Source organism: Acartia tonsa, chromosome 4 (assembly GCF_053477335.1).
Source record: "Acartia tonsa isolate MP-2025a chromosome 4, ASM5347733v1, whole genome shotgun sequence".
Taxonomy (NCBI): Eukaryota; Metazoa; Arthropoda; class Copepoda; order Calanoida; family Acartiidae; genus Acartia; species Acartia tonsa.
Genome location: NC_137263.1, coordinates 57,704,518 through 57,732,092, shown reverse-complemented (window position 1 = coordinate 57,732,092; position 27,575 = coordinate 57,704,518). Strand labels below are relative to the sequence as shown.

The 27,575-nt window shown below is 32.2% G+C and overlaps 1 protein-coding gene and 1 long non-coding RNA gene across 5 annotated transcripts in view; one reads left to right on the top strand and one right to left on the bottom strand.

Moving 5' to 3' along the window:
• The first annotated feature begins 2,149 nt into the window (after positions 1 to 2,149).
• On the top strand, positions 2,150 to 2,760 carry LOC145318393 (uncharacterized). The gene is made up of 2 exons (XR_013879321.1): positions 2,150 to 2,216; positions 2,460 to 2,760. It is a non-coding gene; the product is annotated as an uncharacterized LOC145318393 (long non-coding RNA).
• Positions 2,761 to 5,413: 2,653 nt separating this feature from the next.
• Positions 5,414 to 27,575, bottom strand: part of LOC145317918 (uncharacterized) — a 23,375-nt gene continuing 1,213 nt past the window's right edge. The window contains exons 3-9 of one of the 4 annotated variants that reach the window (XM_080159205.1): positions 27,334 to 27,394; positions 17,612 to 17,724; positions 17,045 to 17,122; positions 8,524 to 8,599; positions 8,232 to 8,296; positions 7,745 to 7,834; positions 5,414 to 6,111 (exon numbers count right to left, since the gene is read on the bottom strand). In XM_080159205.1, coding sequence (XP_080015331.1) covers positions 6,097 to 6,111; positions 7,745 to 7,834; positions 8,232 to 8,296; positions 8,524 to 8,599; positions 17,045 to 17,122; positions 17,612 to 17,724; positions 27,334 to 27,394 — 498 coding nt within the window. In that variant the 3' untranslated portion in view covers positions 5,414 to 6,096. Of the gene's footprint in view, positions 6,112 to 7,633; positions 7,835 to 8,231; positions 8,297 to 8,523; positions 8,600 to 17,044; positions 17,123 to 17,611; positions 17,725 to 27,209; positions 27,271 to 27,333; positions 27,395 to 27,575 lie in introns of all 4 variants that reach the window. The other 3 variants (XM_080159204.1, XR_013879159.1, XM_080159203.1) reach the window with 3 other exon arrangements.

Here is a 27,575-nt window from a genome sequence, read left to right as displayed (position 1 = left end):
TCCCCCATCCACACCCTTTACCCCATACCCTCTTCTCTTAATGGATGAACATACCGGGCAATTAGTGATGTCAATGTTAGCAACAAATATTGATGACAATTTTTTGCCTGTCATAATATCCATGTATAATGTATTTTCTACATCCATTATGAATGTACTAGCAATACTAGCAAAAATTACTAGTTATGTCTGCTTTCTGATGATTGCAGCTAATACGATTGTCAATTTCATAGCCAACAGACTGACCAGAATTTTAGAGTAGCTTCACTAGTGTCTTTAAATGTATAAGCAGTACTAACAAAACTTACAAATGCTAACAGTAATATTGGCTACCCAAAACTTACAAATGTCAATATAGTTATGTTGGCTTTCTGATGATTGTAGCCAACCTGATTGTCAATGTGATAAAGAACAGACTGACAGACCAACCACAATTTTAGAGTAGCTGCACTCGTGTTTTTGAATGTACTAGCAGTACTAACAAAACTTACAAATGCTAACAGTAATATTGGCTCCCTAAAACTTAGAAATGTAAATATAGTTATGTCGGCTTTCTGATGATTGCAGCTAATACGATTGTCAATTTCATAGCCAATAGAATGACCAGAATTTTAGAGTAGCTTCACTAGTGTCTTTAAATGTATAAGCAGTACTAACAAAACTTACAAATGCTAACAGTAATATTGGCTACCCTAAAACTTACAAATGTAAATACAGTTATGTTGGCTTTCTGATGATTGCAGCCAACACGATTGTAAATGTGATAACCAACAAACTGACAGACCAACCACATTTTTAGAGTAGCTGCATATGTGTCTTTGAATGTACTAGCAGTACCAAAAAAACTTACAAATGTGAACAGCAATATTGGCTACCTAAAACTTACAAATGTAAATATAGTTATGTCGGCTTTCTGATGATCGCAGCCAACACGATTGTCAACGTTATTGCCAACGTGAACAACAACAACAACAATAATAACAACAACAATAACAACAACAACAATCAGGATAGTTGGTGATTTATTGACAAATTAAATTAAGGCCATTAAGTTGCACAAGGAGGGAAGGAATTATAGGCTGTTTATTAAACTAGTCCCCAAAGTTGTATAATAACGTTTTATTATTCGTTGTCTTCACAACTTTGGGAGCTTTCATTGAATTCTGATCTGTTGGTTTTTAAATTGAGTGTCCAAACGTTTCAACCACTTATTGTAATCTACAGAAAAAGTAATTTTGTGTATCAACATGGGGTAAGTATAACAATTTATTGGCCATTGTCTTATCCTTTTAGACCCATGAAGTTGCCTCTTAAACTATGAATATAACTTTTAATGTCTAAGATCAGCTGTAGAATTTCAAATGTCTTATCCAGCAAGTCTTGAAACCTATTAATATCTGCTGGATTATTTCTGAGCCATACTGAAAAATCATGTATCATATCTTAATGCAGACAATTTTCCTCGAATAATAAAATTTATACCAGTTTGTTAATAAATCCCATAGTTTTTCATTTTACTATCCTCGGAAAGCTGTTTATAATGCAATGCGATAAATAACTACACTTAGACCATACAGTTATATTTTAAGGCAGCTTATGCCAACAACGAAATTAATTTGGAAAAAATTAAGAAACCTATACATGAATTTCAGCTGTCTATTTTTTTTTGGGGGGGTGGGGGGCAACACATTGACATAGAATTGACGACCATATCATTTTAGATTTATTTCGCTTGTTGGCTAAACCTTATTCCTGACTTTAAGGACAATACCTCTATAAATAATAAATATAAATCACCAAAATATGTAAATAATTTAGAATAACAATAACAACATGAATAATAACATGGGAAACCGAGCTTTTAGTGAAGACACAGCTTTTTCATTTTTTATAGAATCAGGAACATTCAGTAATCAAATTTAGAATGGGGGGGGGGGGGTTACGTCAGCATTACATTTTTCAACCACTAATTGTAATCTACAGAAGGGATAATATTGTTTCATTATTGGGGATGTATATTAATTTATCAGTCATTGTCTTATCCCATTAGATCCCTGCTTCGAAGCCGTGATGAAAAGACATGGATAGCAATTAGAAAAATTCTAATTTATAAAACAAAATTATTGAATGACCCTTTATATAAAGAAAAAACATTGGATGACCTTTTGATGGAAGATCCTTTCTCTGATCAAGTTCTAGCCCAAATTCTAGAAAAGGTATTATAAATATTATCTCAGCTCCCATTAGAGGTATAGGGCTAAAAATTCAGCCCTTCATCTTTTTATTTAACAAACTTTTTTAGGTTTTTTTACCTAACCAAATTTTCGTTTTGGATGATTCATAGGGATCCCTGGCTGGTTTCAAACTATTTCATTAAAAGAATAAAATCTTGGGGTTAGATTTAGGCTATTTTTGCCCTCTTTGGAGAACGAAACCACTAAATATACTATTTTGTTTAGGAGAATTCTGATAGCCCGCTGCATGGTTTGGAGCTTTGGGTCAGAGGCCTGTACAGGACCAAACCTGGAACCTTGCTTAATATTGGTACCCAATCTTTTATGTATCTTGTCGGGGAGGGAGGGGACATTGGACTGTAAATTAATACTGGTACCCAAAGTTTTATAACCACATTATCTCATTTGTTGGACCCAACCTGGAATCATTCTTAATATTGGTACCCAATCTTTTATGTATCTTGTCAGGGAGGGGAGGGGACAGTGGACTGTAAATTGATACTGGTACCCAAAGTTTTATAACCACATTATCTCATTCAATGGACCCAACCTGGAATTATTCTTAATATTGGTACCCAATCTTTTATGTATCTTGTCAATGAGGGAGGGGTCATTGGACTGTAAATTTATACTGGTACCCAAAGTATTATAACCACATTTTCTCATTCGTTGGACCCAACCTGGAACCTTGCTTAATATTGGTACCCAATCTTTTATGTATCTTGTCAGGGAGGGGAGGGGATATTGGACTGTAAATTTGTTGTGGTACCCAAAGTTTTAAAACCACATTATCTCATTCAATGGACCCAACCTGGAACAATTCTTAATATTGGTACCCAATCTTTTATGTATCTTATCACGGAGGGAGGGGACATTGGACTGTAAATTAATACTGGTACCCAAAGTTTTAAAACCACATTATCTCATTAGTTGGACCCAACCTGGAACTATTCTTAATATCGGTACCCAATCTTTTATGTATCTTGTAAGGGAGGGAGGGGACATTGGACTGTAAATTTATACTGGTATCCAAAGGTTTAAAACCCCATTATCTTGTTGGCTCAAAAACTACCTAAGTCCAAAAAAATGTATCAATAATTTTAATTTACTAAAGGGCTTATTTTGTTTTTAATAATTGGGGTACATTAATTTTCATTCTTTTTTACCATTTCTTAAAATTCCTGATATCAATGCTATTAATTTGATATAAAAAGATGTGTTAATTTATTAATTATTTTTAGTACCTATAAATTATGTAATAAATTGTTATAATCTATAATTGATGTTCTGCTTGTAATAGTTAGATATCGAATTTTATTACAGACAGCTTTCCGTGAATATAAAAAAGAAAAATTATAAGATAAAACTGATAAGAATTTTATAATTTTTATTTTACTATTCATGGAAAATTGTCTGTAATTCGATGCTATACATGATTTTTTAGTATAGCTGAGAACCGGTTTAAATTCAGCGGATATTAATCGGTTTCGAAGCCATACTTGAAAAATGATTCTTTTAAAATATAGAAATACCCTTAAATCCTTATACTAAAGTAACAGGATGTTTGTCTGTGTGTCTGTATCGAAGGTCCAAGGATCTCGCTAACCACTGAACCGATCGGGTTGTCCTTAACAAGGTAGCTTCTCATAGGTCCCGGGAAGGTTTATAACTTTTTTGTGGGAGGGTACCACCACCCTCCCAAGAGAAATCACAATAAAATCGAAAACTTTTTAATTATTTCCGCCGCGAAGTCGCGCTGCGTAGAGACATGAATTTAACAGCTGATAACATAGACAAATTATTTCTCAAATTAGATATTTTAAATAAAAAAAAACATTTAAATGCCACTAGAGGCCTCTAGGGGCGTAGCCGATAGTGATAAATAAAATGACAAGGTTTCGTGATTTAAAAGGCAATATTTATATTCTTTTTTTCACAAATTATTCTTATCCAATAATGGATATATCATACGTGGATACATTGACAGGAGAAAATTTGTCGTCAATCTAGATGCTAATATGAAATCATTGATTGGTTAGATGGTGCATCCAGTAGGAGGGGAGGGTATGGGGTAATGGGGGTTAAAATATTATGCAACATCCAAGTATTATATCGTTTGTTATAATATTGGCCAATTTTTGTCCGTTTAGGTTTAATTCATGTACCAGTAGGACACCTGTCATAGTCAAAATAAAAATTACCCAAAGTCGCTTAAATAATAATAAGAGGGGGGGGGGGGAGTTTTGACACTCTTGCGGCAACAGTGTGTAAAGGCTTTATCTTTGGACTGAGATGATAGGTTGTTGGGGATAAAATCATTCTTATATGATAAGTTTTAAGATTTTATGGATAGGCCTCCAGGTTCAGGAGCTGCAGGCCTCCAGGTAAAAATATAACTTAATTTTTCTTAAAGAGTTAGAGGTCAACTTATAAAACCAAATATGCATCTTTTTTCTTCAAATATGTAAATAACATTAAAAAATATGCATATTTTTTGTTTAAATTTGACCTTTGACTCTTCAAAAAAAAATATTTTTGCCTGCCCAGAGACCACTTGAAGGCCTGCAGCCCCTGAACATGGGGGCCTAACTAATTATAACCAGGATGACAACATCCATAAGTAGCGAAGCACTAAAAACTCATTCAAAGGACAAACAGACACAATAACTGAGGGATGTTCAACTTGTAAGTATGCAACAATTCATATAAATCACGAAACCTTTCTGGAAAAAAATATTAAAAATTTCTAGTCTTTTCTAAATAACCGATAAAAAATGTATGCTCATTTGATACAGGAAATTTCAACAGTCTATATTTAATAGCAGCCAAATAAATAGATCTCCCCCTATAGCGTCACGGACGGACTGATGGACAAAGTGAATTATAGAGTAGCTACGCATAATAAAAAAAAATCATCGATCTTAAGGGATAAGAAAATGGCCGATAAATTAATGCACATCTTTAATAATGATTATACAAAATTACCCCTTCTGTAGATTAAAATTAATGGTGGATACGTTTGGACACTCAACTTTATGAATCAACCAATCAAAATTTAAAAAGACTCCAAGGTTGTTAAGTCAACGAATAAGAAAACGTTATCACAAAACTTTGGGGACTAGTGTAATAAACAGCCCAATGTCCCCTCCCTCCAGATATAAAAATACTGAAATACAAAATTTGTATGCAATAATACTTATATTTATTAAAGCAAATTATAATAAAAACTGATTTTTTTCAATACATAAAGTTAATAATAATTTAAAAATATGGAGAAAAAAAAACAGCATTTTTCGTTACAAGACAAAATAAAAACAAATGCGCATTTAAAATATAAATACAATTTTCATAGTAAATTATCATATAAACAATATTTTTATTTTTTTTTGTTTTTTCGGTAGAAAAGGGTTAATTTTTGGAAAAATAACCCTTTTCTGAAAATAGCAAGAAAATATACCGGAAAGAAATAAAAAAAAATTTAAATTACATTATCATAACAATGGTAGCAAATATAAAATGTTTTTTATAGCAAATTTATATTGTAAACCATGATTTTAACTTCATTAAATATAGCAAAAACTAGATTTAAATGGAATATAAAACTATTTTATCTTTTTAGAGGTAAAAATCATGGTTTAAAATGGCATAAATAGTTTTTTTTTGAAAAGCTGTTTCTCAAGTTATTAAAACCATAATAAAACACTATATAATCAGCTACTGCTAGCCAATAATTCTACTGTAATTATTATGTTATAATAACCAAAGAAACCGCTTGTTTACTTATTATAGAGTGGCACAAATTGGTATAAAAATAGATGGATAGATTGATTGATAGATGGATATTGTTTTCTTCTTTTTGTATTTATGCTGACTTCTCCTGAAATAAAATAAAGTTAATAATGGATAAAGGATATACGTGGATATATTGACAGGGGAAAATTTATCGGTCAAATTTACTTGCTAAGGAGGAATGGGATATGGAGATTCATTATTTTAGCCAGCTGCAATTATTACTTTTTCAGAGTACATGAACACTTAGTGCAACATCCAAGTAATAATATATCGATCAAATAAATTGGTTATATCCTCTTAGAAATATTTTTTTCAATTTTGAAAATTTGAGTACCCGCCTAGCCTAGCCTAAAACCTAACCTATAAAAGAGGAGAACGCCAATAAATTTATTTCAAACACAGTATCCTATAATCCTAGTATAAAAGTAACATGATGTCTGTCTGTGTGTATCGAAGCAGGGATATAAAGGGATATTACAAACAATGGCAGATAAATTGATGTACATTATTATAATTATTATACACAAAATTAACCCTTCTGTAGATTACAATTAGTGGTTGAAACGTTTAAACACTGGACCTAATGAACTAACCGATCAAATTCAAAAAAAGTTCTCAAAGTTGTTTAGCGAACGAAAAAGAAAACTTTATTATAAGACTTTGGGGACTAGAATAATAAACAGCCAAGGATATCCTTATGTGAAGCTTAATAAAGGTCCAAGGAAGGTTTATAACTATTTTAGGCGAGGGTACCTTCACCCTCCTATGAGAATTAAATCCCCCTGGCAAAAATAACGCTTAATTTTTTCTTATTCTTTTAAGAAAGCCAAATTTAGTGACCCTATAGGCCTCCTCTAGGGGCGCAGCCAATAATTAAAAGTAAAGTTACGCCACTAGTGTTATGTAATACTGATTAGGTAATATATAATAGTTCGAATGAAGCACTACAATGTTATTTTAATTATTTAAATAAAATTGGCTTCATTCACATTATAACACTTGTTATGTAAGTAAAAGTATACCTGTCTGTCTGTTTGTCTGTCTTAGGAGAACTATCTTCATAGAGTTTAGTTTATTAATCTCAGGGAGGGAGTTGACATTGGTTGTTTATTACACTGGTCCCCAAAGTTTTATTAAAAACGGTTTCTTTTTCGATTGCTGCTTAACAACTTAGGGGACTTTTGAATTTTACCAAACAGTAACTGCATGTTCTCTATCTGTCCATCTATCTATCTATCTCTGTCTGTCTGTCTGTCTGTTTGTCTGTATGACTGTCTGTCTGACTGTCTGACTGACTGTCTGTCTGACTGTCTGTCTGACTGTCTGTCTGACTGTCTGTCTGACTGTCTGTCTGACTGTCTGTCTGAATGTCTGTCTGACTGTCTGTCTGACTGTCTGTCTGACTGTCTGTCTGACTGTCTGTCTGACTGTCTGTCTGACTGTCTGTCTGACTGTCTATCTGACTGTCTATCTGACTGTCTATATGACTGTCTGTCTATCTATCTGTCTATCTATCTGTCTATCTATCTGTCTATTTATCTGTCTGTCTATCCATCTGACTGTCTATCCATCTGACTGTCTATCCATCTGACTGTCTGTAATTGTACCTAAGCAATGATCTCCTTTGTAGGCAAACTGTTTTTCTCTACAGTATCTACAGGTTTCTCTGTCTGTTTGTTCATCTGTCTATCTGTCTGTCTGTCCGTCTGTAATTATACCTGAGCAATGATCTCCTTGGTGGGCAAACTGTTCTTCTCTACAGTATCTACGGTAGACAGAGACTTGCGGTCGAATCCCTCGATTCCGCTCTAAAACAAATTATAAAATTTATTTTAGTATCGAAGCTACTTATATTATCTATGTTTGTCCGTCCGTCAGTCATAGTGTTACGATATGAGGGGAAAACATTTTAATCAACTACTATTAAAGCTAGACCTCAAACATTCCCAGAATTATAGAGCATATTTAAGTATGCGTGTCCGAATGACTTTTTAACTTTTACTGATTTCCATATATCTAAATATCTATCTTCTATATACATATCTGTCTATCTATTTATCTATCTATTGTACCTTAAACTCAAGATGCTCCACTTCTTGTGCAATGGCATCGATGTCTATATATTTATCTGCTATCTACCTATCTAGCTATCTACCTACCTATCTCTCTCTATCTATCTATCTAAGTAGTTTTCTATCTATCTACCTTAAACTTAATATGCTCCATTTCTTGTGCTATGGCATCGGTATCAGGAAGAGGATTTTTCTCCTATAGATAGCAAAACACGGTTATCAAGTCAGAATTTATTTTTAATTAAGCGGCTATGCTCCTAGAGGCCTCTTGTGGAACTTGATGGAAGGTAGGGAAGGGAAGGGGAGAATACTTCAGTTTCAATTTTAATTATAAAACTTTATGTGCGAGTGATTTATTTTCAAGGGGCGAAAGGACGTGGGGGGGGGGGGGTATCCACCCCCAAATATTTGATAACCGCGTTCCTGTGTTTCAGATTTCTTGAGGACATTTTTGTCGAATGATTCTACAGCTGCGAGGCTGCTACCGCGGGCCATCTCAACCTGAAATAATAGAATTAGGTTAGGTTAAGTAGGGATAGCTTAACCTGATATAAAGGAATTAGGTTAGGTTAAGTAGGGATAAGTAGCTATCTCTATAGCTCCAATATCAGGTAGAAAAAGAGAAGACTTAAAATTGTAAATTTAACTTTTAAAACATTTACTACATCTTGCTTGGTTTATTCAAACTAATGTAGTGTCCAAACTTTTCAACGAATGGTCACAATTTACAAATGTTATTTGAGTGCCTTCCCTTGATGTGAATTTCAAGCACTGCACTGGAATGACACCCCCCCCCCCCCTCACCCCTTATTTCAAAATTGTATCAAAATGGAGGGGTTTTCTGTGCTCAACAAGGCACATTGAGGGGTAACGCCTTAATTTGTTTAATATAATTGGGGATGTGCATTAACAATTCTTACATAAACTATAAGATCACTATTTCATTTTCCGAGCCATATCTTTAAACTATTTCAATTAGGTTTAATTATTCAGCTATCTTTAATGTGGGTTTAATCTTCGGGGATAAAACAATGGACAATAAATTGATGTACTGTACACCCCTATCCAACTTATGATAAACAAATTACCCCTTTTTGTGGATAAAATTTATTTTTAGAAAAGTTTGTACAACCCAACTAAAGATAAAACTTAGGGGATCAGTCTAATTTAAATTCCAATGTCCTCTCCCTTCCTGGTTTTAATGTAATACCTGATATGTGTGTGTGTGTGTATTATGTGTAAGTGTATATGTTTGTGTGTGTGTGTGTGTGTGTGTGTTAGTGTATGAGTGTGTATGTGTGTATGTGTTAGCGTATGTGTGTGTGTATATATGTGTGAATGTGTGTGTTTTTTTGTGTATTGTATGTGTATTGTATGTGTGTCTGTGTATGTGTGTATGTGTGTGTGTGTGTGTATGTGTGTCTGTGTGTCTGTGTGTCTGTGTGTGTGTATGTATGTGTATTGTATGTGAAATGTGTGTGTGTCTGTGTATGTGTGTGTGTGTGTGTATGTCTGTGTGTGTGTGGGTGGCTATATATTGCATCGTGTGTAAAGGCATACAAATTGGTTCAATGAAATATGACGGATTTAAAAAAAAATATCGTAGCAACTCTACATATATGAAGGGATCTAAAGGGATAAGCCAATGGCCAATAAATTGATATGTTTCCAATGATGATAATAGTTATTTCTCGTATCGTATTATAAACGGCTTTCCGCGGATATAAAAAGTACAATTATAAGATTAAAACTAGTTTTTTTAGCCCCGTGGTGCCGAAGGCACCGGCTAAAAAACTGGTTTTAATCTTATGATTGTACATTTCTATATTCGTAGAAAACTGGATATAATACGATGCTAGACATAGTTTTTTCGTATGGATGAGAACCGGTTCCTGTCCACCGGATTCGAATGAATACGAGAAAAAAAATTACACTTTCTGTAGATTACAATAAGTGGTCAAAACGTTTGGACACTTAGAGATTCGCACATTTTTCGCACAATGTTCGCACAAATAATTCAATTGATTAAGTAAAGAGGGGGGGGGGGTTAATGCAACCATCTCGTAATCAATGTATAAATGGCACTTAGAATTAGATTTTCGATCTGATATTTTGCATGAGTAATCCTTGGTAGGTCTATTTTCCCTAAATCGAACAAAAGTTGAAAAAGTAACGGCTAACGGCTCAGCCGTTTAGCCGTTTTTTTGGCTATTTTTTGGGCAAATCTGTCATAAATTACGTAGGAATCAACTTTTAAAACATATTTTTGCTTTAAATCATGTGAAATGATACAAAAAAAATCATTTTTTAGATTTCTAGTACCAGCAACTACCGGCTAGAACCGTTTGAAAACGTTTTAGAGCGGGAAAGAGTATTATGTGGAGATAGGCTTTGAGATGGATTGATTTGATGTTCTTTTAGTGATCTTAAGGGATATGACAACAGACGATGAATTTAAATACATCCCCAATGATAATAAACAATTATTACCCGTTTGAACAGGACTAGTTTGGGACCAATCAATCAAAATTCAATAAAAGCACCCAAAATTTTTTAGGTAGTGAATTTTTTGAGAACCTTATATTTCAAAAATGATGATAATTTTATGTATGTTGTCATCCTTGTTCTTTAAATTCCTTATCCTAATATCCTAGGCGTTTTCTTTTTAAACAAATTCTGTTTAAAAATATGGCTTATTTCATACAATTTAGATGTTTAGAATGCCTTATATGAATGCTTTTAAAAATAATTTTATTATTTTACAGTATTTATTAGTAGCTGTATCCGAAGGAATCGAAAAGTATGAATATAGTCTAAAAACAAACTTATATATGAAAATAAAATAGCCTAAAACCACCCTAAGGACCTATGTGGTGAAGCTTTCCTTAAGTGGAGAACTAAATCGGTTCAGTGGTTATTAAAATCATAAGCTAAAGACATTGAAAAACCTATCAACTGTATAAAAAAGAATATGTAAAGATACAGTTTATTATATTATTTTAAAATCAAATTATAGAATAGTAGCTACGCTCCTAATGAAATATCTATGCGCTTTAAATAAGGACGTGCAGACAAAGCCAATTATAGAATAGCAGCTGCGCTCCCTACAAAATATGCATCCACAATGAGAAAAGACGTTCAGACAAAGCAAGTTATAGATTAGCAGCTACGCTCCCTATAAAATATGTATGCTTAAAGAGTAACCTGATCTGAGACGCAGTTAAGCAAAGAACGAAGTACTGTAAAGGGTTTAAATATCTTAGGACGATTCAACCTTTTTTTGAAGCTAATATTATTTAGAGAGGGAGAGGACATTGAACCTAAAATTCTACAAGTTCACTCATTTGTTGGCTTCAAAATTTTGATTGGGTGGTAGAAACTAATCCTTATAATAAAGTAACAGGATGTTTGTGTGTCTGTGTGTTTGTGTGTTTGTTTATACCGAAGGATCTCGCTAACCGCTGAACCGATCGGGTTGTCCTTAACAGGGTAGCTTCTCATAGGTCCTGGAAAGGTTTATAACTATTTTCTTGGGGGGTGGGACACCCCAACCCCCCAAAAAATATTTTTTTTTTATTTTTTAACTAAAATTTTTCGCCCCCCAAAATTTTTTTTACTTTTTCTTTTAAAATCTAAAATAAGAAATTGAATTATTAAATTCGACTCTCTCCTCCTCAAGTGCCCCTAGAGGCCTCTAGGGGCGTAGCCGCTAGTTTCATATAAAACAAGGACTAATTTTTTTTATCATAATTATTAATTATACATTGTCTTATCCCTTAAGATCCCTGCTATGTATCTAACTTTGGGGACTTTCAATAAATCTTGATTGGGTTGTACAAACTCTTCAACCAATAGTTTTGATCAAAAGAGAGGGTAATTTTGTTTAATCTTAATTGGGGGTGCACATCACGTTAAGTTATTGTCAATTGTCTTATCCCTTTAGAACCCAGTTTATTGTTTATATGCCTCTTGCACAATAACTTTGGGGACTTTTAATAAATCTTGATTGGTCGGCACAAACCTTTAGTGCCCAAACTTTTCAACCATCAATTTTAAGGGGAAATTTTGTTTATCATCATTGGGGATGTACATTAATTCATTGTCTTATCCCTTCAGATTCCCAGTTTCATATCCCTTAAAATATTTACTTGCATTGTCCTAACTTAACAATGTTCTAAGTGCATAAAGTAAAGCCAGAGCGGTTTCTATAGCCCATAAGTCATAATAATGTTACAGTAGGATACAATATAGAATTAACTGTAACTTTAATGTTATACACTTACATAATAATTCTAAGAACCGGCCAAAAGTTTGGCCTTCATGGTACATTTTTATCAATCAATCAATCAATGCATAAAAAGGCTTAGCTTGTAAAAAAAAAGGGATCAAAAAGGTCTTTGCTTTTGATTATTAATACTAGCAGCTGAGCTGCGCCCCTAGTAATTCAGGGCTCTGGTATATTCGAAGGAGAGGCAGAAAATAGACTAAAACCAGGAAGGAAGGGGACATTAAATTGTAAAGTATACTTGGTAACCAAAGTTTTATAAACACTATCTTTAATTCTGAAAAACTGAAAAACTTTGGGTACTTTAATTAAATCTTGATGCAGTGCAGTGTACAAAATTTTCCACCAATAATTTTATCTACACCACAGGGTTATTTTGTTTATCTTAATAAATCTTTTCTATGCAACATAAACACAAGGACTTTAAGGATAAGACAATGGACGATAAAATGGTGTATAATCCCATTATGTTAAAAAACACAAATGTTATAATAATTGGTGGCAAAGTTTAAACACTGCTATTATGTAATACCCAATCAAGATTTGATAAATGTCTCCAAAGATTTGAGACAACTTTGGGGACCATTCAAATTTACAGTCCAATGTCCCCTTCCTCCCTTTAAGATGTGTCATATCAAAATGGTCAAAATATTATGAGCCTTACTTTATAATTCTTGATTATATCTTAAAATTGGATAAAAGATATATGTGGATATATTGACAGGGAAAATTTGTCGTAAATTTATCTTTCTATAAAGGACATCATTTCTTGTTCAGTTAGTTTATCCCGTAGGAGGGGAGTGGATGGGGTTATCGTTATTTTGGCCAGCTGCGAACATCACTTTTAACAGAGTACAAGAAAATCTGGTGCAACATCCAAGTAATAATATATACATTATCTTAAAACTTTCTTCTTAAAGGGACATTTAAATGTTTAAAATTGTTTAATTTTTTTTGTAATTCTGGGGACGGAGTTAACATTGGACAATAAATTATAAACATAATCTCTCATTTGTTTGCTTAAATATTGAATGTCAAATATTTTCAAACAAAAATTTTAATCTAAAAAAAGTATGAATTTTGTTTGACTGTAAATTATAGCTCGTTATGAACATACTCATATTCGTTGGCTTAAAACGTTAGTTATGAAAATCCTAATTGGTTGATTCTAAATAGCTATAGCCAATTTCAAAACTCTTCAACTTTTCATAGGGTAATTATGTTAGGTTAGGTTATCTTAATTTACCATCCATTTAAAATATGTATAATAATGCTATAAAAATATATTTTATTTTCGCTTCAACCAGTATTTATTTTTAAGTTTAATAAATTCTATAAAAATAATGTCCTTTATAAAGCTGACCAATTTTGACAGTTTTTATGACTTTTAGATTATACACATCATCAGTAGGGGGTGGGAAAAAAACATTTAAGAAAATATGCTTTTTTAAATAGAAGGAGCAAGGCATTTTAGTAATAGTTATTTATCGCATTATTATTGACAGCTTTCCGTGGATATTAAAATGAAACTTTATAAGATTCAAACTGTTATTAATTTTATGATTATCATTTAAATATTTGTGGAAAATTCGATGCTATACATGATTCTTCATTACGACTGAGCAACAGTTCTAATTAAAATCAGTTTGGTTTCAATCTTATATTTTTAATTTCAATACCCGCGGAAAGCTGTCTGTAATACGATGCGATAAATAACTCTTTCGATCTCAAAATAAAATAATCTGTGATATATGTAAGATAGATAGATAGATATATGGATAGATAAATAAATAGATAGATAGATGGATGGATGGATTAGGAGTAGGAGAAAGTAAAAAGTGCACAAAGAACTATTTAGGGTGGGGGGTGGTGTGTTATTTTTTATGTTGGGAGGGGGGGGGGGGAGAAAAGACCCCCCGCTATTCTTATCTTGATGCTAGAATTATACTTTTGGAGCCGGTAAAAGTATGTATATAAAAGTATACTATGTATGTATATGTATACTAGTAACTAACAAAAACGTTGTTAATTTTATGATTTTTATTTTAATATTCGTGGAAGCTTGTCGATAATACGATGCTGTAAATAATTTTTCAGTGTGGCTGAGAACCGGTTCTAATCCAGCAGAAATAAATAAATTATAATTTATAAAAACAGAAGGATGTATGTCAGTGTGTAGCAAAAGATCTCAATAACCAAAGGCCCGATTTGGTTATCATACAAGCTTTTTAGTCCGCTTGCAGGTTTTAAGCTACTTTAAGCATACTTTAACAGCTACTCTTTAACTAAAGTATATCCGAGTATTGGTCACCAATTAGGGAGGGAGAATTTTTAACTGTTTATCTTAAAAAAAAAACGGTTTCTTATTTGTTAGCTTATCAACCTTGGGAACTTTTTTTGAATTATGATTGGATGATTCATTAAGTTGTGTGTCCAAACCACTAATTGAAATCTACATAAGGGGTAATTTTGAGTATCATCATTGAAGATGTACATCAATTTATTGGCAAAATTGTCTTATTTCTTTCTTGACAGGACCTTTAACAAGCTTTACCAAAAAGAAGGAGAACCATATCGGTTCTGAAGTTAGCTGGATCTTTCGGTACAAACACACAGAAAATAATACACACCTATTCCTTTTTTTTAAGAATATCAATGCATCTATAGAATAATACCTCATAAATATACTTTTATATCCACATGTATGTATACAAAATACATATTAAGTCTACATAACTCAGGGATCGTAAGGGATAAGACAATGCACGATAAATTGTAGTAAACATCAAAAAATTTTGATTTACAAAATTACCCCTTCTGTAGATTGAATAAGATTTAGGGCATTATTGGGTTGTACAACCTAATTAGGATTTTATAAAGGTTCTCAAAGTTTTCAAGCTAATAAGTTTATTAAGGTCTTTGGGTAACAGTATAATTTCCAGTCCAATGTTCTCCCCTCCCTGAAATAACTACATGCTTAAGAGTATTACGATAAAAACAGGAATGATTATATCTATTAGTAGCGAATCACATAAATAAAAATAGGAGTCCCATTATATAAGGTAGTAAGCCTATTTATCTGTAGCGAAAGATCTCGCTAACCGCTCAACCGGTATGCTTCTCCTTTATAGTGAAGCTTCTTATAGGTCCTAGGATAGTTTTAGGCTATTTTGTTTTTATGAAGAAGTCTAGGTATGGTTTCAGGCTATTTTCTGCTCATCCTCTTGCACTTTGAATACGGAGTCCCTAAATTACTACTACAACTATTCTGACTTCTTGATCTTTAGCATTCCTAGGACAACATAGCACACTGCTAAAAACGAAGCATCTTTACACAAATGAGATGATGTCTTTAAAATCAATTTTTCAACATTATGGATTTTGTCATACTTGTTTTCTTTAACCTTTGATTTATTATAAATAATTAGAATCGTTATATTATAAATTGGATGTTGCACCATATTTTCATGTACTCTAATAAATTGATGCTCGGAGCTGGATAAAATACCTCCTTTACCTAATCCCCTTTCCTCCTACTGGAGAAGCAAACTGATCAATAAATGAGGTCCATGTTAGCAACCTAAATTGACTAAATTTCCCCTGTCATAATATCCACGTATATTATATCCATTTCTTTGATTTATTATACATAATTAGGTAAATATGAAACTTTTTACTGATAACAAAAATCCGTTTACAACCAGGGAACTAAAGGGATAAGACAATAGCCGATAAAGTGATTTACATCCCCAATGATAATACACAAAATTATCCATTATGTAGATTATAATTAGTGTGTGATACTTTTGGAACTCAACTTATTGAACCAACCATTCAAAATACATACAAGTCCCCAACGAATTAGAAAAGGTTATTATAAAACTTTGGGGATTAGTGTAATAAACAACCCATATCCCCTCCCTCCCTGGTTTACACCACCAGGAATAAGGCAATGGACGACAATTTCATTTTTTCCCAGAAATGGAGGGGATATTGGACTCTAAATTACACTGGTACCCAAAGTTTAATATCACGTTGGCTCAAAACATTGGTTTTTTATTCAATTTTGAAGTGTCCAAACTTTTTCAAAACATAACTTTAGTTTAGGTTTTCGTTATAGGTATTTATTGTTAATTGTCTTATCCATTAAGATTCCTGGAATGTATGCTTTTTTTAGATTCTTTATTACTCATAGTTTATCATAAATGCATTTAAATTGAAAACTTTATGCATTATCTATCTATCCATCTATATATAATATTGCATCCTTATATAAAAGAGTAGGTATAAGATCTCGGTAACCGCTAGATCATTTTAGATTATTCTGCCTTTGGGAAAGCTTCATGTTGGTCATTTTTTATCTACCTTTCAGTCTAACTATTTAGTTAACTGTTCATCCATATAGCTGTCTGTTTTTGTCCGTTTATCTGTCTGTTTGTATACAATTAGTTTGTCTGTCTATCTGTATTACAATCTGTACTTTTGGCTATCTGTCCATCTGTAATAACTTGCTAACTGTTCAACCATCTATCTATCTGTCCATTCATCTGTCTTTAGGTCTATCAGTCTGACTTTCTACCTGGAGCGTAGCTGCAGGTGACTGAAGTTCTCGTGTCCGTATATCTATCTGTATGTCTGTTCGTATGTCCGCCCGTCTGTACCTGGAGCGTAGCTGCAGGTGACTGAGGTTCGCGTGTCTTTACGTTCTTCAACTTCTCGGCGGAAAAGGTCTCAACACCCTGCAAAAATAATAGTAATTTATCGCATCGTATTATAGAATAAAACCAGACCGAAGGCAATAGCTAACAAAACTGGTATTATTTTTATAATTTTTATTTTATTATTCGTGGAAAATGTCTGTAATACGATGTTAAACATTATTTTTCAGTTTGGCTAAAAACCGGTTCTAATTCAGCGGATATCAATCGGATTCGAAGCCATACAATAAATGTTTGTAATTTTAAATTTTGAAGTAGTTGAATGTTAGACGTTTTTTGATAATTAAGATATTTGTATAGGCCAATTGATGATTCTTCTGCATGCTTTTTAAAACTTTTTATTACTACTTTATTACAGGAATAACACAAAACTGCTGATTAAATTTTCAAAATTCGCCAATTACAAAGGAAGATTTAGTATTATGATACTTCTTGGATTACTTAAGTAGCCTACATAATTTCCTTTTTCTATATATTACAAGTAAAAAAGAAACCTATAGCGCCACCAACCTGAATAAGTCCCTGGTGAGTTTTCTCAGCCTGGATGTCGGATGGGGCGGGGAGGACGACCTTCTCCTTCGTCTCTGTCGGCTTCAATTTTTCCGCGGCAAATCCCTCAATACCTGAAAAAATGGCGCGAAATTAATTTATAGGAATCAGCTGATTTTAAACATTTTTTATTTCTTAATGTTTAGAGTTAAATAAAGTATAAAAGTTTATCGTTCAATCAGAATATCTGTCCAACTATTTATCCATCTATCCATCTTTCTATCTATCTATCCAGCCATCTATCCAGCCATCTATCCAGCCATCTATCCATCAATCTATCTATCAATCTATCCATCAATCTATCTATCGATCTTCCTTTCCATCTATCTTCCTATCTATCCATCCATCCATCTAATCATCCAGCTTTCTATCCATCTATTTTTCTATCTATCTATATCTTTTTATCTAGCAACTTTATTATATTTCTATGAAGACAAAACATATGTTAAGATGTTTGACATATCAAGAGAGAAAGAGTGTAAGGTTTCTTGAAAATCAGGGACTAAAGGGATACTTCCACAAAAAGTATTTATTAAAATTTGCTATGTAACTTGAGAAAAGTGAAAGTTTGTAATAAATGGGACAAAAACAATTCTTCAACAAAAAGTATTTATCAAAACTAGGCTCATAGATTAAACGGGAAAAGTTTGAATTAAATCAAGGAACTTAGAGGATACTTCCATGAAAAGAGCCAGAAGGAGAAAGAGTGAAAGGTTGAAATAATTGTGGGACTTCCATGAAAAGTATTCATTAAAAATTCACTAAAGTCCCATAAGTTTTTAAGGCAATGGATGAGAAAATGTGTTTATAAAATTTTGGGGACCAGTGTAAATTACAGTATAATGCTTCCTCCCTCTCTGAATGTATTTTTTCAACTTATCCCCCAGTTCCTTGATTTAAATGGTGTTTAATTTAAGAAAGAGAAATCTAAAATCTAAATGTCATGTTTTATCTCATCTTATGGCCGGTTTCTTTGACCCTTTAAATATCTAGTGTAACAGCTAAGTATTAAGGTATAGAAGACTACGATCCTACTGTGATTTACCCTTCACACACTGTTTTAGAAATATAATCTTTAAGATGTGTGACATTTTTATAATACCTAAATGATATATGCTTTTATAAGAGGCGCAGCTACTCTAATATATGTCCATTTGTTTGTAAAAGTCATCAAGTATATTTTTTTTGATTGTTGGCTTCATTGAGGTATATTAAATATTGATTGGGAAGTACAAACTATCCCAACTTTTCACCAATAATATAACTAAAGAGTAATTTTGATTAATTGAGGTGTACATTAATTGATCATCCATTGTCTTATCCCTTAAGATCCCTGTTAAACACCCTCCATGCAACTTTCCCTTTAGAAATAATTAGGAGGAAAAATATTACTTTATTTTTTCAAGTAATTTTGAAGTAGGAAACTGCCAAGATTATAAAACTTAAATTAACAAGGATGAATTTTATCATATTTTTGTTATAAAGGGGGGGGGGGCGAAAGTGACACTTTTTGAAACCAAAACTAAAAGTCAACAAAGGAACTCAACTAAAAAAAGAGTTACAGGTCTGAGATTTTGCATGGCAGTTGCTTTATAGGGGTACAATATGGAACTGTGAAGAAACGGCGGCACAACCGCCGAAAACCGCCGTTTCCCGCCGAATTTTTTTTTGCCTTTTCTCGGCGGTTTTCGGCGGTTGCGCCGCCGTTTCTTCACAGTTCCATATTGTACCCCTTTAAAGCAACTGCCATGCAAAATGTCAGACCTGTAACTCTTTTTTTTAGTTGAGTTCCTTTAACTTTTAGTTTTGGTTTCAAAAAGTGTCACTTTCGCCCCCCCCCCTTTGACCAAGAATCTTAAAGAAAAATTTATTGACCTTAAATTGATGTAGAAAATAGTTCATTAATGATTAACAAAATTAGATCTGCTGTAGTTTGTACCAACCTATTAAAATTTTATAAAAGCTATCAAATATATTAAATTCAATAAATTGCAATGTATTCAATTAAAACTTCTTTGAAAACTTCTAGACATTTTTAAAAATATGACATACAAACTAATTTAAAGAGTTGCTAAGTAGAACTGTAAAAACTGAGAAGAAAAAAATTATATTTACATCATCTGTTACACTTATGACGTGTCATCCAGGGATAAGCCAATGGCCTAAAAATTTATGTACAACCTCAATGATGATACACAATATTAACCCTTCATTAGATTATAATTAGTGGTTGAAACGGTTGGAACCCCATCTAATCTAAATTCAACAAAAGGCCCCAAAGTTGTTATTCTATTAAAGCCAAAAAAAAGCATAGGATTAAAAACTTTAGTAAAATGGTGATTCCTATACTGATTAGCCAAGCCTACAAGATAAAATATGAAAGCCTTCCGATTTTAAGTATGTTGTCATCCTTGTTTTTTTAAAGCATGATTAAATTCTAAGAACATAACATGCTGTTCGTTACTTAATTTTATTGCATATAATATCAGGGATTTAAAGGGATAAGGCAATGGCCGATAAATTGATGTACATCCCCAATACTAAATCCAAAATTACCCCTTCTGTAAATAACAATATTGATTCAAAAATTTAATTAATCAACCAACCAATCTAAACGTAATAAAAGTCCCAAAAATTGTAAACCTAAAAATAATATACCGTTTTTATAACATTTTGGGAACTAGTGTAATAAACTTCCCAATGTTCCTTCCTCCCTGATATTATATGGTGTAATGATAAATAAAAATAAATAATAGTAGATAGATAAAACATAACAGACTGGTAGTTACTTAGTTTTTTTTCACAGTTATCTTGCGGGATAAGACAATGAAAGATAAATTGATGTAAACCCCCAATGATATTAGGCAATATTACCACTTTTGTAGATTAAAATCAAAATTAAACTTATATTGAACCAATCAATAAAAATGAGTACTCAAAGTTTATAAGCAAACAAATGTGAGAACCTCAGAAGACTTTAGGTACCATTATATTTTCGATCCATTGTCATCTACCTCCCATGTTTTTTATAGATTAGATAGTGTTATAAATTATAAGGGGGGGGGGGGGTTTTAATGCAACCATCTCGTAATCAGTGAGCAAATGGCACTTAAAATTCGAATTTCGATCAGAAATTTTGCATGAATAATCCTTGGTAGGTCTATTTTCCCTAAATCGAACAAAAAGTTGGAAAAGTAACGGCTGGCGGCTCAGCCGTTTAGCCGTTTTTTGCCTATTTTCAGGGCAAATTCATCATTAATTACGTAGGAATCAACTTTTTAAACATATTTTTGGTTTAATTCATGTTAAATGATAGCAATAACCAATTTTTAAATTTCTAGTACCAACAGCTACCGGCTAGAACCGTTTGATAAGGTTTTTGAGTGAGAAAAAGTATTATGTGAAAATAGGTTTCGTGACTTTTTTGCTCTCAAGATAGTAATAAAATGGCAAAACAGCTGAGCCGCCAGCCGTTAGCTGTTACTTTTCCAACTTTTTGTTCGATTTAGGGAAAATAGACCTACCAAGGATTATTCATGCAAAATTTCTGATCGAAATTCGATTTCTAAGTGCCATTTAATCATTGATTACGAGATGGTTGCATTAAACCCCCCCCCCCCCCCCCTTATAATTTATAAGTAATATATTATCTATCTTTCTTTCTATCAAAAAATGTTAACAATATGTAGGAAGTAAAATGAAGTCTACATCATATTTGCATAATAAAAACAATCTATCTATCCATTCTCTATCTATACATCTATTATCTATCTATCTATCTATCGACCTATTTATCTATTCAAAAATGTTAACAATATGTAGGAAGTAAAAGGAAGCAGGGATCTGATGGGATAAGACAATGGCCGACAAATTGATGTACATCCCCAACGATGATGCACAAAATTGCCACTTATTTAGATCAAAATTAGAGGTTGAAACGTTTATACACTCAACTTAATGAACTAACCAATCAAATTAAGAAAAGTCTTCAAAATTGGTAAGTCGAGGCATAAGAAAACGTTATTAGAAGACTTTGGGGACTAGTGTAATAAACAGCCCTATGTCCCCTCCCTCCCTGGAAAGGAAGTCTACATGATATTTGCATAATAAAAACAAAAATCTTATTACTTTAGTCTAGACCCCCTGTCTAAAATATAAACCCCACCTCCCTTATTTGTATGGTTTAATGCTATTTACTGCCCTCCCTCTCCTAGATGTTAGGTATGCAGCCGCTAGTTTTAAATTGTAATCTTCAGAAGGAGTAATTTTGTGCATCATCATAGGAGATGTACATTAATTTTAAGGCCATTGTCTTATCTCTGATCTGAATCACTTTTTATCTATCTATCTATGTACTTCCCCTTTTATCATCTATTCAATTTATGATTTACACATAATTAAAACTTCCTACTTTATGTATGAAAAAAATGTTCTTTCACCCTTTTTAAAATTAATGATGTGTTTAATGTTTTTAGTTTATTTAAATGCAAATTCCTTGTTTTAAGGCGGATTTTTAACATATTTAATTAACTTTATCATTTTATAACTCGTATCTTTCTATCAATATCTACCTTTTTTAGGTATCTCTTTAACCATAAAAACTCTTCTAGCTATCTTTCTATCTATATCTAATACTACTAGCTATCTTTCTATCTTCTTTATAACAATAGGAACTTCCTAGTTAATGTATAAATTGAACATGTAATTGTAGACACTCATACATTAATTTGCATATGAGACAAGTTTTCTTAGAAACAATATATTACCCTACCCCAAAAGCGTTCTTAAAAACCTTTAAAGAACCCTAAAGGAGATCTTCTGTTAAGGAGAACCATATCGGTGCAATGATTACCAAAACCCAAATATTTTAAAAGGAAGATATTATCTTAAAGAAGACAGCTGATCAAAACAGACAATCGGACAAACGAACTAACTTAACAAAAACCAGTTATTAAAATATAAAAATTCAATATAATTAAAGTATTTTCTTTTTAATTTATATTTAAATAAACATTGGGTTGACAAGTTAATCTTGTTTTATTTAACTCATGAAATATTGTCTGATTATTTTCATTAAACTTACAAGAGGAAAGCTTTTCTTTAAATTCTTATTTTATTTTCAAAACTAAAAGAAAAGTGTTTGGAACAACCCAATCAAAATAGGAAAAATACCCAAAGTTTTGAGCTAACAAATGAGAAAACGTTAATAAGAAGTTTAAAACCAAGGTTCAGGAAAGTTTAAGGCCCTGACTAACAAAACTGGTATTAATTCTATGATTATATCATAATATTAGTGGAAAATTGTCTGTAATACGATGCTATATATAATTTTTTAGTTTGGCTGAGAACCGGTTCTAATCCAACGGATATTAATTGATTTCGAAGCCATACTGGAATAGTTCTTTCTCGTATCGTATTATAAACGGCTTTCCGCGGATATAGAATGTACAATTATAAGATTAAAACTAGTTTTTTAGCTCCGTGGTGCCGAAGGCACCGGCTAAAAAAACTAGTTTTAATCTTATAATTGTACATTTCTATATTCGTAGAAAACTGGATATAATACGATGCTAGACATAGTTTTTTTCGTATTCATGAGAACCGGTTCCTATCCACCGGATTCAAATGAATACGAGAAAATAAATTACTTGCAATCTTAATAAATATTGATCCAGGCTGAAATTACAGACAAACGGACAGACACAAATAAAACTATTAAACAAAATGTTAACTAGCTTTGTATTTTGTCATTCTTGTTTTTTGCTTAAAATGCTATCTACAGCAAATATAATAAAAACTTCGTGTTTTTGTTTATCACATACTTTTCAAGTTCAGGAATCTAAAGGGATAAGACAATATCTTATGAATTGATGTATATCCCCAATGATGATACACAAAATAACCTCTTTTGTAGGTTACAATTAGTGCTTGGAACGTTTAGAGACTTAACTTAATGAACCAACCCTAAAGTTGTTAAGCCAACAAATAAGAAAACGTTATTATAATACTTTGGGGACTAGTTCAAAATTTGCCCATTATCCCCTTTCTTCCTGATTTTCTTAAGTTTAAGAAATAACATAAAAATTATATTAAATGATTTATAACAGACTAGCGGTTGCGCCCCCAGCATATAGGGAACAAAGATAAAAATATCATTCAAACATTTGAAAATAAAATAGCCTAAAACCACCAACGACAATAACTCTTGTAGAGAGTCAGAACTTAATAAGCAATACATTAATTTGTGAGCTTAAAGAAAATTGTACAAAAAGTTGCAAAATTACATAAATACAAAAAAGGGACATACTTTTATTTTTAACTACACCCCCCCCCCCCCTCCCCTCTCAAGCACGCCTATTATGATGCATAAATATAACTAGAGCAAAACTGTATTTCACGTTTTTTTTTGTTTTAAGAAAAGTTATAAGGTTGACTGAAATTTTCATTTGCTTGACCTAAAATGCAGGGATGGAGGGGACATTTGGCTGTTTATTACACTAGTCCCATAAGTTTTCTTATTCGTTGGCTTTACTACTTTGTGGACTTTTATTGAATTTTGATTGGTTCTACCTAATTGCATGATATATCATAAAGTTTTGTCTGTTTTTATGCCAAGGCATTCCTCAACTATATAAATGTATTTCAATATTTCATAAAATATGTAATTAGTAGGTATAAACTAGATGCTATTTACAACAAAAAACACTTGTACTGATATTACATTAATGAGATAATTAACATTCATATAACATGCATAATAAAGTAACAGGATCTGTGTGTGTCTGTACCAAAAAATCTCGCTAACCAATGAACCGATAAGGTTCTCCTTTAAAATGCAGCTTCTCAAGAAGATTTTTAAACTAATTAAGGGAAAGGTACCACCACCTTCCCAAGTCAATCGCCCCTAGAAATAATTTCAATTTTGTTTAAATTTTCTTTTTAAAACTAAAATTGAATATGAATAAGTCGACTCCCCCGCCTCCCTACTTTTACCAAAAGTGTCCCTATAGGCCTCTAGGGGGCGTAGCCGCTAGTTTAAAAAAAGAAAATTTTGCTGTACTGACAATTTATGAAACAAAATAGCTGAATATGAAAATATTTGAAATTGCTTTTTGAAATTTGAGACCTACATTAACATTTCTTCAATAGATAGTACAAGAAGGATAATATCCAGAGATCTAAAGGGTTAAGACAATAGCCGATAAATTGATGTACATCCCCAATGATGATACACAAATTATCACTTCTATAGATAACAATTAGTGGTTAAAACATTTGAATACTTAACTTATTTGAATCAACCAATAAAAATTCAATTTAAGTCTCAAAATTATTAAGCCAACGAATAGGAAAGCCTTATAAAACTTTGGGGACAAGTGTAATAAACAGCCTCTTCCTCCATTGCGGGGCTCAACTAATCAGACAGTTGTACAAACGAACATTCAACTCGTAAATTGCTTTTAATCTGAGAGAGAAAGAGAAGGGACCATGGGCTGTTTATTACACTAATCCCCAAAGTTTTATAATAACGCCTCTTATTCATTAATATAACATCTTTGGGGACTTGATTTAATTTAAATTGTTAGGTTCATTTAGTTGAGTGTTCAAACTTTTCAACCACTAATTGAAATCATGAGATGGGGTAAATTTGTGTATAATTATTAGGGATGTACATCAATTTAACGGCCATTGTCTTATTCCTTTGTCCAAGAAATCATCATTCCAAAAAATCGATTAATATCCGCTGGATTAGAACCGGTTCTCAACCTTACTGAAAATTATATTGTATTACAGAAAATTTTCCACGATTATTAAAATAAAAGTCATAAAATTACTAACTACCATTTTTTTATTTTAATTTCCGCAGAAAGCTGTTTATAATGCGATGCGATAAGTAACTATTAAACATTACAAAAAAAGTAAAAAAATCAGCTAGAAACAATAAATTATGAATCAACCGTTTTTTTATCAACGAATATTTAACCACTGTTATAGAATTATAGTCACAGTAGAGTTATATGCTAGCTCAAGTAGTAATTGAACTGTCATTCTTTGATAGTAAATATTCATAGAAACAGCTATATATGAATCATCAAAAAATTTAATAGTGCATTCAGGGATCTTAAGGGATACGACAATGGATGATAAATAATATTCCCAATGATGATAAACTAAATTACCCCTTCTGTAGATGTTTATATAACTCAATCGAAATTGAATAAAGTAGTTTCTTAAAGTTACGAAGCAAACAAATGGGATGAAATATATGTTCATCAAGATCTCTTAAACGGCTGAAGCTAAAGCAGGTTTTAGGATATATCCCTCCATATAAAAGATATTAAATGAAATATGATTATGCAAAAGCCTTAGAGGCTAGGGGCGACGCAGTTAATTACAATAATAAAGTAAAGTATTTTACATGTTTGATATCAAAATAAAAACACAGTCATAAAACGTAATAAAACACACACACAAATAAATAAAAACACCAATGGAGGTAAAAATAGTTTAAATGCAAATAGTTTAACATGGTAGACAAAGATTTAAGTAAAATCTTAAAATAGAAACAACCAAGAACCTGCCAAAGTCAAATATAAATTGCTTTAAATATTTAGTAGTTTTAGATATCATAATGGACAGACAAACACACACCCGCACAAACAAACATACATCCAGATACTTTTGTAAACATTGTTGTTAATTTTTTTATGCCCCCACTGACGTTACAACAATTGATATATATAATTACTTGGATGTTGGCTCATATTTTCATGTACTCTAAAAAATAATACTCGCAGCTAGCTAAACTAACGACCCCCCCCCCCCCATCCACCTCCTTTACCCCATCCCAACTGGATGCACGAACTGATCAATAAATGGGTTCTATATTAGCAACCTAAAGTGATGAAAATTTTTCCCTGTCAATATATCCAAGTATTATATATCCATTGTTAAAAAAAAACTAATGAATAGCTTACACATATTTTTTTTTTACAAAAATAATGGATATTCTGATTCATAAGTACTTTGTTTTTGTTTTTAATTTCAAAAGCTGTGATTCATATTTTAGTAATGTAAAAATTACAGTATTTGCTTTAGAACAAATCAAAAGCAACTTTTTGATTAGTTATTAAATAATAGAAGTTATTAATATTGACAGGAAAATTTATCTTATATATAAAAATCACATTTCCTTTTTACTTATCTTAATATCATTGGATGTATGTATGCGTGGATATTTTGACAGGGGAAAAATTGTCGTTACTTTTGGGTTGCTATTTTCCCGGTTATTTATTGGTCAGTTATTGGAGATAGTTATTTTAGCTACAATTTTAACATTATTAGAGTATGATAATCTGGTGTAAGATCCAAGTAATAAAAAAAACCCATCAATTTATCTAATATTTTTAGCTATCACTTGATTTAGGGTCGTTTATATTAATGTACCTGATATTCCATCTATCTATACCTAAGAGGATGTACCATTCTATCCATCTGGCTATCTGTCTAGCTATCTATTTGGCTATATCTATCCATCCATTTATCTATCTATCTATACCTGAGAGAATGTTCTGGTGGTTTTTCTCTTGCTTTACGTCCTCGGCGGACGGAAGGACGTTGCTATCTATCTATCTATTTATCTGACTATCTATCTATCCTACTATCCATCTATCTATCTATACCTGAGAGAATGTTCTGATGGTTTTTCTCTTGCTTTACGTCCTCGGCGGACGGAAGGACGTTGCTATCTATCTAATATCTATCTATCCTACTATCCATCTATCTATCTATCTATACCTGAGAGAATGTTCTGGTGGTTTTTCTCTTGCTTTACGTCCTCGGCGGACGGAAGGACGTTGCTATCTATCTATCTATTTATCTGACTATCTATCTATCCTGCTATCTATATATATATCTATCTATA